Source organism: Myripristis murdjan, chromosome 24 (genome assembly GCF_902150065.1).
Source record: "Myripristis murdjan chromosome 24, fMyrMur1.1, whole genome shotgun sequence".
NCBI classification, from domain to species: domain Eukaryota; kingdom Metazoa; phylum Chordata; class Actinopteri; order Holocentriformes; family Holocentridae; genus Myripristis; species Myripristis murdjan.
In genome coordinates, this window is record NC_044003.1 from 15375169 (window position 1) to 15394742 (window position 19574).

The 19574-nt window shown below is 37.8% G+C and overlaps 1 protein-coding gene across 1 annotated transcript; it reads right to left on the minus strand.

Annotated features, from left to right (window-relative positions):
• Positions 1 to 3220: 3220 nt before the first annotated feature.
• Positions 3221 to 19472, minus strand: knl1 (kinetochore scaffold 1). Its single transcript, XM_030047500.1, has 26 exons — positions 19334 to 19472; positions 18325 to 18359; positions 17745 to 17781; positions 17579 to 17638; positions 17244 to 17326; positions 17102 to 17157; positions 14695 to 14716; positions 14548 to 14591; positions 14383 to 14435; positions 9796 to 14004; positions 9569 to 9698; positions 9375 to 9433; positions 9192 to 9290; positions 8986 to 9101; positions 8376 to 8463; positions 7495 to 7611; positions 7308 to 7395; positions 7120 to 7185; positions 6791 to 6830; positions 6564 to 6668; positions 6278 to 6378; positions 5781 to 5849; positions 5380 to 5489; positions 4984 to 5105; positions 4493 to 4618; positions 3221 to 3541 (listed from the first exon to the last, which is right to left on the minus strand). The coding sequence occupies exons 2-26, from the start codon at positions 18351 to 18353 to the stop codon at positions 3448 to 3450; spliced, it is 6123 nt and encodes a 2040-aa protein (XP_029903360.1). The 5' UTR covers positions 18354 to 18359; positions 19334 to 19472; the 3' UTR covers positions 3221 to 3447.
• Between the last annotated feature and the right edge of the window lie 102 nt (positions 19473 to 19574).

Sequence of the window (19574 nt, forward strand, 5' to 3'; positions counted from 1 at the left end):
CTTTCTTTGCACTGGGCCACTAAATTTCCCCCAGCTCCATGTTTTCCAGGATTTTTATTTTGTAAGCTTTCATTTAATTAAGCTACGTGTCAGGCTGTTCACAGGTAACACTTGTATGGAGTCCTTACAAAGTGATGGAGTGCTTCCCAATTTATTTATAAGATATGTCGGTGCCCATTTCACTGGAAGTTTTTACTTGTGTGTGAAGTGTACACGATCTCTCCTTACATTTTCTCATGCTACACACCTCTTAGAGACAATATTATGTATAATGAATGTAATGCGTGAAGAATGAATCCATTGTGCTGCGGCTACAATACAGGCCCTTCCTTTGGGCCTGCTGTAGGGAGACCAGCGCTTTATCCAAACAGCGCTGCCTTTATCTTTCTCTCACTGTATGAGTGAAGCTGTCACAGCTGGACCCCAGCAGTACTGTTAGATACTTATGATAAGAGGGAGCTGGGTGGTTCTGTGCACAGACGTAGCTACCAAGGCACACAGGGAGGTCAAAGGAAGCAAAGGACAATGGGGGCCTATTAGTAAAGCCTGGAGGGGCTGGCAGTCTCTCATGATAAATACAGTAACCGTCATTGGTTTGCTAAAAATTAGCCCTCTACTGCACTCAAACCTCTTCATTTTGGTCTGCCACCTAGGCTTACATATTGTGTAGTTTGCATGCTATGAAGCATGGCAGGGAAAAATCCTACATCCACCGCTGTCTGCCACCAAAACTTTCCATTTTCTCAGTAAAATCTGGGAAATTTCAGACAAATGACTGATCCTAGTGTATGAGTACTCCCACTCCACCTGGATCAAATAATTGTGTAAGGTGCTGGAAGATCAGAAAATTCACTTTATTGTGTAGCACAGTGAATAATAATAATAATAATTAAAAAAAAAAAAACAATCATAAAGCACCTTCTAGTATTAAACATATCACATATCAAACATATCATATCAGACATTAATGCTAGTATGTTAATGTTATATCAGACTTATGATAAATGTAGCCTATTGACTGGGAAATAATACCAAAGTACCAAAGTACCAAAGTAACACCATTATTTTGCATATCCTGGTATTTAAAAATGGCTACACACACACATACAGTACCTTCTGAAATGCCAGTTACTCACATGAGCATGACATGCTGTTACCTTTATCGTGATAGTTTGAAAGGGCACATCTATCACAGCGGATCATCAGGGCCTGGAATTCAGTGCTCATGTAATTAATTGGATTCACTGGATAAGAAAATAAAAAATAATAAATGACACAAAAGCATGCCCTTCATTAGGTTTTTTTTCTTTCTTATTCATTCATTTATTTATTTATTTGGTGATGAAGTGTCAGTGTCTGCCAGGAATCGGTGAGTTTAAACTAGAAGACAGAGCATGACTTTAATGCCAATAAAACCACAGTGTAATTTTCCATCTTCTCAAAGCAATTCTGCCACCTTCCAGCTTCCTTGGTCCTGTTGTCGGGAACGAACATTGATGTGGTTAGTGAGGTGAAATACTGCCCCCAGCTCTGAGGATAAACTGATTTAAGCGAGGTTGCTGGAGGCCAAATGTCCCACTTACTGTGCTACACCTCTTGTATGGTGATAACGTGCTGTCACCTGGTCTCATCAAAATTATGATTAATCATTAACTTATGTCACTCAGAGAGGAAAACTGTGTTTTACTGCATGTTTTAATGTGATAATGCACGTTGTGAAAAGCAGGAAATTGTATTGACATTGTTATGAGGCCATACATGTAATTTAAAAAAATAAATAAAATTCACCAGTGCATACAAAGCCATTTTATCGACTTATCTTTGACTTTTTTTTTTTTGCATCTGTAGGTTTGACATCACATGCTCTTTGCCTTTATTTTAGTTTTGAAGTTTCATACAATAACAGGGTTGAGATCACAGCTCCCAGGCAGATTCCATTTAACACAGAAATAAGTTCTGTAGATGATCTACAACTATACAAAGATGAAACAGACAAAAATCAGTTTTATAGAATGCAAGTCACACGTTTCATAATATTTGTGTTGAGAAACATTGGAAGTAGGGTAATGTATTGCTAGTTGCTTTGTCTGTGTGGTGAATGTTTTGACTAACACCATTCGTAGAATCTGTGTTTATGTTTATGGATGGATTTCTTATTTATTTAATTCAAAATGCTATTTATCACCTAAAATACCTAAAATAACCCATAGGAACCAGAAAAAGGCCAAAACCAACCCTCATAGATTTTTTTTTTTTTTTTTTGCTTTTATTAAATCAGGTAGTCTCATTGGGTTTCTTTTTTTTTTTCATGAGTGAAAAATAAACATTTATAAAATGACAGACACAAGAAAACCGATTGACAGTCAGGACATTCTAATCACAAAACCACAAAATCATGCCATTATGTTGCATTACATGCCAATACATTTTATTTTCAAAGTAATTTGCTATCTCATATAACCTCCTACAAAAATATCAGTGCTCCAAGTGGAAATTTCAAAAAATTTAAGGATGAATCGATTGAAATAAAATTGAGTTACCCCCCAACTGAGGTCAGGAGGGCCAAATGCCACTTCAACCACACTGTGTCCTCGATCTGGTTTGACAGGAGCCGTTGTTCCTGGGGGAGGGAAAGGGGAACTCATCCTCCCTGATGGCTCACTCAAGGGCAACGGTTTGGAAAGTCCATTTTGACCTCTGACCCGGGGATTTCAGGAGTGGACGGTCCTCAGTGTTACTCCCCACCCCCAACCGAGCTGCCTGTCTCTGGCTATTTGACCTTTCAGACGACCCCAGGACACTGTCCATGTCAGTCACCTCCCGGCTGAAGCCAACAGGCAGGGAGGACAGCAGTAAACCATGCAGACTTTCATCCTCATTTTTTTCCCCAGGAAATAATTATGTAAAGTCAGCCTGGTCTTCAATTTGTTTAACCAAATAAACAAATATGATGATTCAATTTCCATTTTTATTCAGCAATACAGTTGCTACCTGGTAACTGCTGAGAGAAAAAAAAATGTTTTCTGAAAACCAAGTGATTTCATGTGAGGACCTTTTTACATGGTTCTCCATGGAAAAAGAAAATTTTACATTCCTGTTCCAAGGAAACCTTTCAAAACCCCACTGAATAGACTCAAAAAAGTATAGTGCTAAACCTAAACTCAGGGCTGATTTCCACTGTTTAATAATTAACATTTTAAATAGAGCACCAGTCAAAAGTTTTGACACACCTTCTCAATGGGTTTTCTTTATTTTTATTATTAGAACATATTCTGGTTCATTTTCTACATAATTCCAGGTATTCTTTTATAGCTTTGTTGTCTACAGTATTAATCTCAAGTACAATGTAGAAAATAATAAAATTATTATTAACATTATAATGAAGTTATTATTAACATTAGAAAAAAGAAACAACATATGGCAGGAGTACTATGACGTGTCGAGGTCTCACAGTAGAGTGTCATGAATCCTCTTGACAATCCTTGTCAAGTACTTTTCAGACGGAGTGACTGATGACACTACCTCCTCGATCTGATGGACCCTGCAAATACATCAACACTTAGTAAATAGTGATCATTTCCAAATGTGCCTGGTTTTGGTCAATTTTCTGTATCACAGCTAAAGTAACCTCTACATCCAGGGTAAATTAACTCTTCTGCATTGTCTGTTGTGTCTACAGTATGTTCATTGGCTTTCCATTTGCTAACACAATAAATACCAATAAAGATAATAAGAACAGTCATCATCACACTCACCATTGAATTAGTCGTCATGAATTTTAGGGGGCTGACATTTCATCTAATGTACTCTAAACTAGCTAAAATGTTCTAAGTGCTTCTCCTGCAAAAAAATTAACAAGGGCTTCATAACCATATTCTCAAAAACTGAATCCTACCCATTATTAAATACACTAACAATAAATATCTTTATAAATTTGCATAATATGGACTTTATTGTTGCAGCACACAAATGACACCCCACCATTTAAACATATATGCTCTAACAAAGGCTACAAGCCAGGAGCAACAAAAAAACATTTCTTGATCAATAGTCATACCAGTCTTTATCAACGGGCCACTGACAAGACCTGGTATTTACATGATTAATGTACGTCTGTATGTATTTGAAATTACAGTGTACTAGTTGTGAATTTATTATATTTAAGCACAATTTTTTATGCGTGCTTGTAAGGGGTACTTCTGTAAGAGCAAGGCACCTACAGGTTAGGGGAATTACAATTTGCATTGTTTAGGCAGCACAGAGCCCCACAAGCCCTGCATAAGAAATACCATGTGCTCTTGTACACCAGGCACTATGAACAAAAAACAACAAGCATCAACCAACTGGAGGCTGATGTGCTCTACATGTATGTGGCTCTAAATGTAGCAGCTAAGTCAGTGCAGGAATTAAATATTTAGCTCCAATACCCCACCCGTCAACCCAATCACCTAAAAACAGCTGGCACACTTATATTGTCATGAGTCAAACTTACGTTGTGTTTCCGATGTAGCTTTTGAAGTTCTGCACTTGAAGCTGAGAGTGGGGGTAGGACGGGGTGACAGCGAGGGAAAACTCAAACTTGGAAAATGCCTTGAGATTGCTGAAGAGAACACGGATTCTAGAAGGAGACAGGAGAATATTAAAAAATGTGGCTTGGTTTTTGAAATGCCATACATTGTTGATAGTTTTATAAAAAATGGAAGATTATTCCTTATTATTAATTAACATATGTATATGGGTGACCTCTGGGGCATCATCTGGCGGCCTTGGGATAGGTTTGGTCACCAACAGATGTCAATAAAGGTCAGTGATTATTTAAAGCCCCTTTTGTGTGAACTTACTTACTTTGTCTAGTCCACATCTTTACTGAAGGCTAAATAACCTTTATATGTTTCAAAAAGATATCACCTGTGTGTGGTCCCCTGAAAAATCAGGTGGATATTTTGAGCAAGCTGACTAAGTCTTGCATGAAAATATTCTTACTGTGTGTCCACACAGCTTATGTCCAGGAGATCCAGCCTCAGACCACCCCACATTTTCAACAGGCGCACCTCCTCTCCGAGCAGACGACAGCGGCTCACCACCAGGCTGACGTCATGGAGCAGCTGGAAAATAAAAGCACACAAAACACCTCAGAGTCACATTTTACTTTAGTACAGATTCATTTTCCAAACATTTAGGAGGCAAACATATTTGGCATGAAAACTAGTCAAATTTAATGATATTCAAAATCTTCTGTTGTGACAAATACCAGTCTCTGCCTTAAAACAACCAAAACTGAATTCAAGAATATTTTCCTTGGATTATTTATTCCTTGGATGCAGTGAGAGACCGTTTTTGACCTACAGTATATGTGGCTGTACCTCCCATCACACCTACCGTTGGAACACATCTGCTGGTTGGATACTTCTTCACCCAATCAGTTTTTCCCTCGAAGTACTGAGATAGCAGTCTGTGAACAAGGTGTGCATGGGACTGTGGCGTTTCATCTATTTAAAAACAAAAAACCACCTATCAGATTTTTATCAAGTTTTTGTAAACAACAAAAAACAGTCCATTCTCTCTCATTTACAATTTCACACATTTCGGTAAGCCCGACAGTTTCTTATACCCACATTGATCTAGTTAATATTGGCTCATTTATGTTTGAATGCAACCAAATGCATCTTTGACCACCTCCACGGAGATGAAACAGTTTGACCCCACACAAGCTCAATCACACATGTGCCTCAACACATAGAACCACAATGTCATGAAATAACATTTCATTGTCTTCTCACCATCCAGTTGTTGAATTTTTAAAGTGATGTCTGATATCTTCTGCTCAGAATTATCTTCAGCATCATTTCCTTAAAAGTAGAAAACAGTTCCATGAGTTAGTTGACTTACCTCAAAATGACACAACATAAATTATTCTTGCCAACAAACATGGTATAAATATCATGTTCAGCCAGTCTCTGGCTAATACACAATGCTGTCGTCTCCACTTGGGGGTAGAAGAAATTTTAAGATCACCAAACATTTGATGGCGTCAAAGGCAAAATACGTGCCTTGACATCACTAATTCAGGCACTACAGCCCATACAGAGCAGTGCAACAATTATTTTCTTCCCCTAGAATCAGATGCAAGGTTTAGTTTGAGAAATGTTTAACCTGAGTACAGGATTGCTCTCCACTATACAAAAGCCACATAACATGTCTGTAGCTCAATACAGTGACTTTGTGCAGACACACTTTTAATATTACCTGAAGATGATAACTAGAATGACAGTCTTACCATCGCCGTTTTCAAACATCAGCATAAGATGCAATGACTCAAAGAGAAAGGTGTATACTGTGCCATTGTCCCACTTCTCGCTAAACTTCCATTCATTGAGCCTGCAGTGAGGAATTCACAAACAGGCATTTAGTTTTACATCCTGGTGGACAAAAACTAGAAAAAAAGACCTTGTGTAATGTGCTCTGTTTGAGCACAAAGATTTACACTGCAAGAAATTAGACAAAATATTTTAAGAACAGAGTATGTACTTAAAAATCAAAAAATCATATAAAACAAAACTGACCAATGCAGGACGGTGATGTGGTTTTCAAGATCTTCGGCCTCAGTTCTTAACTTGTTCAGTTTGTCCAGATTATGCTTCTTCTGCATCTCCAGTTCACACATTTGTCTGTGGCAAGAACAAAAACAGAACTTATGTCTACAGTGACTTTATTAAAAATATACATTCCTGCTAAACTTCCCATGAAGAAATTATGTTTGAACTTATCACCAATGACATTGTCAGGTTACCTTTCATCATCAGCCAGCTCATGAGTGACTTTGTTGAGTCCTGTAGAAAAAATAACTTGTGAGCATGTGAAAATTAAGAGACAATAATTATTATTATTAGAAATGTTCATTAAAATGACTGTTATTTAATATTTAATTCAAATGATTGGTTTACCTTGTATCTCATTACTTTTGTAATTTTTTTGTCTTTTATCATTTTACTTAATTTATTTTATTTAAATATTTATGTTATATTTATGTTTATATTTAAATAAACATTTAAATAAAGGTCATATAATATAAAGGTCATATAACATAAAGACATCAGACAAAGACAAATTGGTATTTACCCAGCTGATTTGATTTCAAAGTTGGTTTGCTGTCTTCCAAACCTTTCCCTTCAACTGCAGCGAGCTCTAGAGGGAGGAAAAAAAAGGTTGTCATTCAAAAGATGTCATTCAGTCCACTTAAACAAAAACACATGATAGGAAGCATCACAAATAAATAGTCATGTTTTTTCCTTTCGAATGACATTCACCATTTTCCAGTTCATGAATACAGTCATCCAGACTTTTCAGCATTTCATCAGCCTCTTCAATCTTTCCTTGCAATTTCTGTTGTTCCTCCTAAGAAGATGACAAATAATTAAATTACACTTAATCTTAAAACAATAATGTAAAGTTCTTAAACTGGCTCCAATGTTGCATTTCAGTGTAGGCTCTTACCAGATTGGCCTGCACAAGATTTGAGTACAGGACCTCCTTCATTTCATGTGACTGAACTTTGCTTCTTTTTCTGAAGAAGTTACTTCTCTCTTTTAACTTTGCACCAAAACATTTCAGCTGTGGATAATAAACACAATGTGGACATAGTTAAATTTGGCTGATCTGATTCAAACTGTTCCAGTTTCTGAAACAGGTCTGCTGTGAGTGTGGATGTTAACCATTTCAGGCATTGCTGTTCCACTGAGGAGTGTATATAGTTGAGAATGACAGAAAAAGATGTGACACTGAAAGAGTATGAACTTAAATTAAAGAGTTGAATCTGAACCTACAATTCTCCGAACTAATGACAACCCTAAAATATATAGGCTTCTGATCATCCCACTGTGCTTATCTATGACAAGTGCTTACATTTACTAACAAGCGCACTTTCTCAATGGGCCTGCTGGTGGCGCTAGACAAAAGGTCATGGGGTCACCAAAATTTCCAGGTCCATGTAAAGCCTCTCTCAGATATTAGTTTGCAATATTAAAATCTTACCTGCTGATGGTGCTGAAGGAAAGGTTTCATACTCTAAGCAAAATTATTGTTGTCACCAAAATTAATGGTGATCCACCAAACAGATTTGGAGATGTAGCCCTCTAGTCCTAACTACTGACCAACAGACCTGGTTCACTCTGGTTTTCACATTATAGATTAATGTATAAATAGACACAAACCACCATCTGATTAAAATCCCTTTGCCAGGAAGAGTAAATAATAATAATAATGATACAGATTTGGACAAAACACCAGAGAGCAGTGATTAATGCATCCCTCAGGGAAGGGGAGGATGTGTCATCAAGGTGAAATGTGACTGTAAACAAGAAAATGATGTGTTATACCTCTTTCTCTGACAGGCCACTCATCTCCTCCCAAAGAGATCTATTGACATTCTTAAGTTTCTCACCATCTTTCATTTGGGCCTTCAACCTAGAATAAAAGAGGCAAAACAAACACCATCTTCTCTTTAAGCTTCAGCTGTATAATTTAGAAAATAATAAATAACATAAAAAAGGGACATTAATTTGACTGAGGAAATTGTACATCAGTTACACAAACAAATAATTTGCTTTAGTCTAATGAAAGATGCCCTGTTGATTCAATAAAATTAAGAAACACTGGCTCAACGAAATTCTATAGCCACCGTTTCCACTCATTTTATAGCAAAGGTGTACTTTTTTCCTCATAAAAATGGCATATGAAGTGCATTTATATAGCTTTTTTGTCTACCATTAACACTGAAGCCAGAGGTTGTCAGGAAAGGCGCCAACCTGCTAAATCAGGAGCAATGCAATTCGGAGGTTCAGTGTCTTGTTCAATGACACATTGACACACAACCAGGAGTAGCCAAGAATTGAACTAGGAACTCTCTACTAGACAACCGCTCTGCATTCTCAGCCACGCTGCCCAGTGTAAATAAATAAACAAATAAATGAACTAAAATGTACATACCCCTCCACCTTATCTATTAGGTTCTGGAGGTCTGCCTCATACACCCTCTGTTTAGGATGGTTGATATGTCTGTCTCTCAGCAAATCGTTTGGTCTACGATCCAAATCTGATGCAAGCTATAAAAGGAGAAGAGGGAAAAAAACACATTAGCACACTTTGCTACATGTTAAGACACAATCATTATATGTAAATGAAGATGAACATACTCTGCCAGGGAGCACACTCTGCCGAGGCTTATGGATGATAAAGTCCAAGTTGAAGAGTTTAAAAAACTCTAACACTGTTATGTCGTCATCATCAAGTTTCTGCAATCAAAATGTACAAGTCAATGAAATTAACTGTCATGAACGTAATGAACAGTTCATCTCAAAGGAAGGACAAAGATATACCTTCTGTATATCACTGGTGTTGTCCTCAAGCTGGGATTCAAACAGGCTTTGCTTACGAGCTGAAAAAAAGACAAGACAGCAAACTATGAAAGCAGACTGGCCAGTATCCATGAGGACACATACTTTTGTCAATGAAACACTTACAAATCGGGATCTTAATAATGCCCAACAATTTTGAGAGCATGAGAACTTACTGGACTCAAATGTTGCTTCACATCTGACATTGGTTGTGCTGCTATAGTTGAAGGCATCCATGCTCTGTGTAATTACACCTGGCGCTGCAGTAATGTTACTGTCACAATCAACAACTTGAGACTGTAACCCCTGGCAACAGAACAGGCAATGGGGAAAATGTGTTAACACAAATTAATCTGACAATAAATTAATAAACTGGAAGATACCTAATCCTAATTTGACCTACCATTTCCACTGTGTTTTCAGATGACGGTCTCCTTCTCTTTTCATCATCTACATGATCTTCAAGATGATCATCTGGTAAAGGTCTCTTCTTGCCTTGGACAACATTGGGAACAGGCTCTTCACACATATCCTCCAAAGGTTCATCCACCTTTAGCTTTTTGAGAGGACTTTCTTTTTCATTGCTTCTCTCAGTCTTTGTTTCTATCGTTTCAGACAAATCTTCATCACTGCTTATGTTAGGAAACACTTCGTCATCAATATTGTACATCTGTGTCTCATTGTTTAATTGGTGAGTGAAATCCACATGACTGGACTCCACCTTGTTTGGTTCAGGTTTGCTTAATTTTGGGAGTTTGGGCATAAAGTCCACCATTGAAAGTCTTGACGTAGGATGTTTAGCCTTCACACTGAGAGCAGCTGTACAAGGTTGTTCTGCATGATGTGTATTATCTTCATTATCCATACATCCTATCCCAAGATTGCGTTCAGATTTGGTTTTGATTGAGTTTTTTTCCAAGGAATTCTCCACTTGAGGTAAAGGTACAGTGTAGCTGTCTATAGCATTGTTGTCATTGGCTTCAAACATCATGTGGCTTATACGCCTTAATTTGGACTGGAGATCAGCCAGACTCTTTCGTCTGTTCTGAGCATTCCTCGAAGAGAAATTATCAACTTGGTAGGTGGCAGGGCAACCACTGGGTGAGTTTTCCAATCTCTTTGATAAAGGGCTGTTCTCATTTCTTAGTTCAGGATCTTTTTTACTTTCAATTTCCTTTGAATCAAGAGATTCTGTAAAGTTTGTCTGGTTGTCAAACCGACACTCAGGAGGAGGTAAGGATGCCGATGCATTCAGATGTGCATTAATCACTTGTTGTGCTGACTTTGTGCTGACACTTGTGTTGACTTTGGTCACCCTTTTCTCATTATCATCTGACAACACACTTGTAGGGAATGAGTTAACTGTTCCTTGGTTTGTTTCCACAGGAATTATTTTCTCTCTGGTGATATCCATGTCTCCAAACTCTGCACACTCATCAGGAATGTTGTGCATGCCATCTACAACATGTGCTTCTGTGCCATTTTCTTTATTGTGCGATGCTTTGGAGACACCAGCCTGAGTGTTGGCCTCTCTTAAATTTGGAATTTTCCCATGTAAAGATGAAAAACTTTCCTTTTCTTTGTGGAGGACCTGATTCATGAAGCCTGTGATTTTATAATCACGACAAACACGATTACTTGTTAATTCCATGTCATCTGATTGACAAGTGAGTTGATCACTTGTGTGGCCCATTTCAGACAGGTTACTGTCTTCCACACCAGCCCCGGCAGTTGTGGAGACTTTGGCCACGGTCTTGTCTATGTGGCTAAAACGAGAGCGGTTTTGGGAAGACTTTGCTGTACTGAGAGCTTGTGTCATTTCCATACCACTGTTGCCTTCTGCAAGATATTTTGTGCTTGAATTTGGTATGACAACAGACCCTTCTTCGCCAGGTTCTGAGGTCCTTATTACATCAATAATTTTTGCCTCAATGACCCTAGTCTGACACCTTGTGAACTCCATGCCATCAGGATCAGCTTCAGGTATATCTGATGTCCCCATTTCATGTGTTTTGGGCAAGAGATTGTCCCAGTGCTTATCGGTCATTCCTGAGCCATCTGATTGTAGAATAAGATCGACAGATTCAGGGAAAATGTGAGTCATCTCCATGTCACACTTAAGCACTGATGTATCACTGGCTTTGGTGGAAAATGTCACAAAAGCCAGACTCTTTTGATTTTTGTTCTCCATGGATTTGACTGCACTGAGGCTTTTGGCATCTATGGCAACTGTCTGGCTTCTTGTTATTTCCATATTATCTGATTCACAGTTATGGTACTCTGTGTCTTTCTCCTGGTGAGCAATCCTACCAATACCATTGACATCTTCTGAAATCAGCTTTTTATTTGAATCCAGATCACTCACTGGCCTTCCAGTGCCATAATTCAAAGGGTCAATAGTGCCAAGATGTTTTGCTTCAATGACCCTAGTTTGACACCTTGTGAATTCCATGTCATCAGGATCTGCTTCAGGTATATCTTCTGTCCCCATTTTCTGTGTTTTGGACAAGAGGTTGTCAAAAAGCTTTTCTGTAATTTTCGTGCCATCCGATTGTGACATGTGATCAACAGATTCAGGGAAAATATGACTTCTCCCCATCTCCCACTTAACCTCTGAGGTATCACCGGCTTTGGCGGAAAATGTCACAAAAGCCAGACTCTTTCGATTTTTGTTCTCCATGGATTTGACTGCATTGAGGCTTGTGGTATCAATGGCAACTGTCTGGCTTCTTGTTATTTCCATATTATCTGATTCACAGTAATGGTACTTTGTGTCCTTTCCATGGTGAGCAGACCTATCAATACCATTGTCATCTTCTGAAATCAGCTTTTTATTTGAATCCAGCACATTCACTGGCCTCCCAGTGCCAAAATTCAAGGGATCATTAGTGCCAAGATGTTTTGCTTCAATGACCCTAGTTTGACACCTTGTGAACTCCATGTCATCAGGATCTGCTTCAGGCATATTTTTTGTTCCTATATTCTGTGTTTTGGGAAAGAGGTTGTCCAAAAGCTTTTCTGTTCTTCCTGGGCCACCTGATTGTGAAACGTGATCGACAGATTCAGGGAGGACACGACTCATCCCCATGTCACACTTAACTTCAGAGGTATCACTGGTTTTAGAGGAAAATGTCATAAAAGCCAGGCTCTTTCGCTTTTTGTTATGCATAGGTTTGACAACATTGAGGCTCTTGGCATCAATAGCAACTGTCTGGCTTCTTGTTATTTCCATATTATCTGAGTCACAGTTATGGTACTTTGTGTCTTCTCCCTTATGTGCAGTCATATCCATACTATTGTCATCCTCTGAAACCAGCTTTTTATTTGAATCCAATATGCTGACTGGTCTTCCAATGCCAAAACTCAAGGGATCTCTAGTGTCAAGGTGTTTTGCTTCAATGACCCTCGTTTGACATCTTGTGAGCTCCATGTCATTAGAATCAGCTTCTGTTGCTGATGTCCCCTTTTCATTATCCATTTTTGGGAAGAGCCAGTCCAAAGGGTTGTCTGGCATTCGTGAGCGATCCGAGTGTGAGATATGATCAATAGACTCAGTGAAAACTTTAGTCAAGTCCATGTCACACCCAACCTCTAATGTATTTGTGGCATTATTGGAAGGTCTCAGAAAGGCCAGACTCTTTTGGTTATTGTTTTGCAACGGACTGAGTGCATGGATGGTTTTAGCATCGATGGCAAATGTCTGGCTTCTTGTTAGTTCCATGTCATCATAGTTATTGTACTTTGTATCTCCTCCTTGGCCTGCTGCCATACCCATACCAGGGTTATCTTCTGCAGGATTTTTGTTGGCATTCAATGCGCCGACTGGTACCACAGTGCCAAAACTTGGTAAATGCTTTACAGTGTCAAGATTTCTTGCTTCAATGATCCTAGTTTGACAGCTTGTGAACTCCATATCATCAGAATCATCTTCTGCTTTCCACGGGTTGGATGATGGATATCCCAGTGCTTCAGTGCTCTCCTGTTGCAGGTGTTGTGTCGAAAACAGACATTTAAGAGGCTCATTTGTCAATGTGTTTTCCACAATACTGCCTGTGATAGCTTCAGTCATATCCATGCTTACATCACCTTCTGAGTAGTTTACACTTTTAGCAGATGATTCACGAGTGGTTCTGGGTTTATTTGATGGCTTCTGCATCATCGACATAGAAGCTGGAGCCTGATTCTCCTTATCTGCACCATACCTTTGTGTTTTAAGCTGAGGTTGGAACCCACTAGTACTTACAGTCTCTTGAGGGAATGGTACAGCCGTGGGCATCACTTTGGCCATCACAGAATTACCCCTGGGGCCACTTGGCTTAGAGAGGCTAGCAAGGAAGTTTTCAAATTCTGGATCCAAATCATGCATTGATTTGTTTTTAGGCAGATTGTATGTGTCACTATTCTTCTTCTCCATGCATAATGACAAATCCATGTTTCTGTAAGTAGGTAAAGCACAATCCTGCTGGTCTGGCAGAACTGGCTGTAATTCTTCATCATTGGAAATGATTATTGTGTGACTGTGGGTCATATCCATGGATGCATTATCTGCAGGAAATAACACTGTTTTCTCCCCGCAGTCATCTTCAGCATCTCGGTTGATCATAAAACTCTCCTGAGGGGGAAAAGTCACACAGCTTAAGTATATGCACACTACAAGCTGACCATTACATGAGAACATCTGTAATGAATAGTGCAACTTATTTTTCATTAGGTGATTGCCTAGCAAATTTAGAAGGGTGGCAAAATTCTGGCAATGGCTTGCATCACGATATCAAAGTGAAATGCACCAATGCTGCTCATTGAAGACTGAATATAAGTACTGAGTGCTAATTTTTAAAAATGATTAGTCAGTCAAGCCCACAACTTGCATTATCAAAATTCAACAAAATCTTAATTACAAAACAACACTGTTGCCTTGTGCACTGCAAATCAGCTGTGAACCTAAAAATAGCTGAGCATACCAAAGAGCAAGGTAAATTTCTAAACTCACCTCATGTTTTTGTTGAGATGAATGCAATGGAGCATTTAACAAGATATCCATACCTACATATGGACAGGGGAATTTAATGAGGTTAATGAAATTTGATAAATTATGAATGCCATTATTACTGCTGAAAGCAGAAAGAAGCATGATAAATTTATTTTTCACATCTACCAGTGACTCGTTGAACCCCTTCTTCAGTGACCCCCATCTGGACCCTTGAGGTAAAAGAAGGGAGAAGAACTTAACATTTATGTTGCTATGGAAGACAAAGGAAAATATAGTTCAGTGGGTGGAACTTGATAATGGCAACGAGCTTACCTTTTGTCAGTATTTGGCACAGCTGTGGAATAAAGATTAGACAAAGGTTAACTTCTGTCTGAAATGTACAGATCATCATGTTAAGGACATATCATTTGCACCAGTGGAACTCATTTACTTTTTTTTTTTCGATTGCTAAAACACAAAAAGCAAAATTAGGCACAATTTTCACAACCTTTACTTCTGTCCCCAATCGCTTGACTCAATTTGTTACTACTTTAGATTTCCTTACCATATTAGAACTCTGACTTTCTTTCTTTACACTCTGATGTCAATTTCACATCACCTTGTTGTCAAAACACAACACACAATTTTTCAGGTTTGCACACACTTCTCACATAAAATCTCAAAGCATCAATCGACAACACACAAATATTCAAATCTCTAAACTTTCGGGTCTGGCGAGCAATTTGCAATCAAGGACTGCAGCATCACTGCAAAAACTCAAAATCTTACCAAGATTATTTGTCTTATTTCAAGTCAAAAATGTCTTATTACTAGTCAAAATATCTCATTACACTTAAAATAAGACATGATCACCTCAGAAGTAACTTGTTTTTAGACAATTGTCTCTTGTTTCAAGTGAAAATATGCTTGAAACAAGTGAAAATTTGCTTGTTTCATTGGCAAAATTTGTTTCTAGCTAATTTTCACTTATTTCAAGTGAATTTTCACTTTTTCCACTGGCAAATTTTGCCAATGAAACAAGCAAATTTTCACTTGTTTCAAGTGAAAATTCACTTGAAACAAGTGAAAATTGTCTAAAAACAATTTACCTCTGAGGTGATCATGTCTTATTTTAAGTGTAATGAGATATTTTGACTAGAAATAAGACATTTTTGACTTGAAATAAGACAAATAATCTTGGTAAAATTTGGCGTTTTTTCAGTGTAAAAGGAGGCTTGACCCTCTGTTTTGTTTGATGAGCAATGGAGAACAGAGACAGTCAGAGAAGGAGAGGGGTACGAATGAGAGGAGGAGGAGGAGGAGGACGAGGAGGAGGGGGAAGAGGAGGAGGAGGACAACAAGGAGAAGCAAGAGAAAGAAGAAGGAGAATCTGAATATAAAATAAAATTTAAAAATAAAATGCTTTGTCTGAAAATTTGTGTGATGTTTTATGTTTGTCTATGAGAGAAGTGGGCATTGTCATTGATTCAGTGTGTTCCATTTCTATAATTGTGTTTTCAATTTTGCTCTTCTGTGTTCTGTACATGCTTGGTAGTGTTCAGCCAAAAGCTTAATTGTGTTTATTCAATGAATGGTATGTGTGTGTCATGTGGCTGTGTTTACCAAATGAAAACACGAGTTCCATTTTGTGAACATGTTAAGAGATTTGATGGCAAAGAGTTGTTTTGCAAAGGGATGCCAGAGTTTAGCAATTTGTGTGTGATGTTTGGAGTTTTGAAAAAAACGCACAGTTTTGAAAAACGTGTTTTAGCAATCGAAAAAAACTGTACCACCATTTTGCTTTATCACCATTTCATCATTTGTACCCTAGTTGAGATTTTTATATCTGTGTGTGTGTGTGTGTGTGTGTGTGTGTGTGTGTGTGTGTGTGTGAGTGTGTGTGCATTTTAAGTCTTTACTCTCATTCAATAAAAGAACGCTCTTTGATTACTTTATGCTGTGGTTTCTGTCAGTTGTCCTACTGGCTTGTATTCTGCATACTGCTGTGAACCTGGTTGTGCACCATCTCCAACAGCTAATTCTGGGGCAGTTTTCTATTTTTTTATTTTATTTTAATTTATTTTATTTTTTTTTTTTTTAATTGTACACACCGAAATAAACATAAACATTTTTTTTCCTCAGCTTTTTATTTAGTCTTAGTCTTACACTAAAGCATACACTACAGCCCCCAGATCAAACTTTGGTAAATCAGCAGCCCTCAAATACCAAGAAGCTTAAACCTGTACCAGTCACTGTGAGGACTGTGCAAGAGTGGTCAGACACTGCATCGGCTGAACTGCAGGACTGCTTTGAGACGACGGACATGTCATTTTTTTGGGGAGACTGTCGGCTGTTACATCAGCTGGTATACATCCATTTATGTGCCCTTCAGGACTATCCATGTTTTTTCCTAATCAGAAGAAGTGGCTTAATCAAACAGCCAAGTTAAGATCAGGGAATTCAATATGGCCTTCTTGTTGTGAAAATAAGTATTAAAGTGTTAGTACTAATATATTGGTTAAAAAAAAAAGTTAAATATTAAGGTACTTGGTCAAAAATATTGTGATGTTTGATTTTGGCCATATAACCTGGCCCTAAATGAACGTGTACATTTGTAGATGGGCTCTAACTCCAAAATCTATTCTGCTTTAAAGTAAGGCTTATCTAAGCTGCCACAGAGGTCCTTGCCACAGAAAAGAAAGGCAAAGGGCCAAGACATCAAAATAACAAACACACTTACCAGTTGTTGTGACATCTTGCAAAGGATTTGTGGCAGGAGAGGTATTCTTCCCATCACTGTGAATAGAAAGTAGAAATAAAGTTTAACTATGATTATATTTGTGAAACGTACAGAGTCTCATGTATTTTTGAGGGGGTCTCACTTTGAAAACAGAAGAACATCATTGGCGGGAGCAAAACTGACTCTTTTTGAATTCCTCTTTTCCACTGGTTTGGCAACTTCCACCTTAAAGAAAAAATTAATAATAGAACAACAAAAGTTTTTAGAGTGCAGTTGTGTCTTCTATAGAGTGATTTAACAGACTGAACTGAATTGATTAAACACACTATGTAGACACAGAAGATTAAGAAAGACATCAATAACAGTGATCAGATTTGTTTTATTTCTAAACATAATGCAAGATTCTCTTGTCTATTATTAACAAAAGGCCCACTGATTAAATATAGGTCAAAATATCAAATCAGGCAATCCAATTACCGGAGTTACCACTTGCTCTGGATCAGAAAATCTAGTGGATATCCGCGGTGCTTTTAAAATCTGGAAAAAAAGAAATGACATGTAATTTGGTTGCACATTCATACAGTGGCAGAAAACAAAACAAACAAACAAAAAATTTCATTTTGGAAAAACAGGTAACACTCACCGAGGAAATGCGCCTCTTGGAGGAGCCAATGTTTTCACTGCAACATAGGACATAAAAAAAATATTCAACTTATGTCCAGAGCTGATGTAGCTGATTTACTTTTATGACAGGCATTAAAATTAATCTGTTTGAAATCCAACTCTTTTTCTCACCAGAATGACACACATTTTACTTTGTGTCAAACTACTAAAATCTGCTAAAATTAACAGTAAAATAAAAGCTTGTTTATGGTAGTATATTGCACATTGAGTTGCCTTTTTGTTTTACCGAATTTCCATTTACAAAGCTCCTGTGTGTGGCCCAGGGACCCACTCTATTTACACTTTGTTGTCGATGAGGTCAAATGCATCCCTGACCATCTACAAAGGTGGTTTGGTCAGACTGCGAAACAAGCTGTCCTTAATGTGTCTTGGTTGCATTTTGTATATTTAGGTTGTTAAAAGATAACAAATTGCAATATTAATACCAGATGGAAGGTACAAAGCAGCTAGATCAGTGCTCTGACTTTCCTCGTCATTAAGCACAGGAGCTGATATTAGATCTCTTTAAAAACAACAAAAATAACCGTCATGTTACTCACTCATTCTTGAAAATATCAAATGGCTCCATCTTCAGCTGTGGACATATAAAAACCAGTAGTTGTTTGTTGACAGATCATAGTAACTGTATATACTATTTCATTCAAATAGTAAACCACAGATGCTCCATGTATAGTGTATAGTGTGAATTGGCTTTGGTCTTTTAACTATTTGAATCCCACTGGACAACTACAATCTAAACATGCACACACTGACAGACACTGCTCTCACATTGTGTAACAAGTGATTAATCCTGGTATTTACTGTACTTTGTGCATTAAAAACAAATTTGATTGTCCCACAGCACAAATATTTTCATTCATTTGAAGTTTGTTATAACATGCCAGTGACTAAACAATTACTTTCCCAGATGCTTAGACTTCCCCAAAAGCCATATTCTGACCCATGTTTTTCGCAGTTCTTTGACAACAAACAGAGGTGACAAATGCATGTCTGCAGTCAAGGATTCTGGCATCTATTTTCAATAAGATGGACAAAACAGACAAGTCTCCTTGCAAGTTTGAGATCATAAATCCTATAATATTACAGAGGGATATAATTGTACGCATTTTCAACAACCTCTAAGATGTACTCTATTGCTTTGTATCACACAGATGTCTCTGTGCCTAAAATGGTGTTAATCAACCCTGAAAAAATAAGACCATGAACTGAAAATTACAGGGGTTTATCCAGTGCTCCCACTACTGTATGACTAGCATTACAGCAACGGTTAACCTAACGACAAATAAAAATACTAATTTGACCACAAAAGCCTAATATGAAGTAAAGTGTTTTAGAAAGGTAAATATGCACTTATATTGACCGAAATTTTCGACATTATACTCAGTAAGCTAACGTTACCTCACGAAGCTGAGTAACGTCGCTAGATCAATAGTAAGTTATAATGCTAACGTTAAACGTTTGCTGCTATCTTTGCTGTGTTAGCAAACGTTAGCTCGCCAATCATAATGTAAAATAAAAACAACCAAAAAACAAAGGAGAAACACGTACCTTGTAGTTGATTTAATGTCGACAACCAACGTTATAAGACAGAAACGTGTTTCTTTATTACATGCTGTCGATATTTCGCAGCAATATTTACTCGATGCGCGAATCGAAGCCACCCTTGTCAGGTTTGAATTTTCCGCCTCCACGCATGCGCAGTGTAGCCAAAATCTTCTGTCAACTTATCCTCTTTTTTTTTTTTTTTTTAGTTTTTCCAACTGCGAAAGTAAAGTTTTCCAAAAACTTG

Bases quoted from the DNA above. Each gene is read 5' to 3' on its own strand.
- knl1 (XM_030047500.1), bottom strand. From the start codon at position 18,353: ATGGAGCCATTTGATATTTTCAAGAATGA. The intron at 17,782-18,324 runs GTGAGTAACATG...CCTATGTTGCAG, and splicing joins TTTGATATTTTCAAGAATGA to TGAAAACATTGGCTCCTCCA. The intron at 17,327-17,578 runs GTAATTGGATTG...TTTTTCTTTAAG, and splicing joins CAGAGCAAGTGGTAACTCCG to GTGGAAGTTGCCAAACCAGT.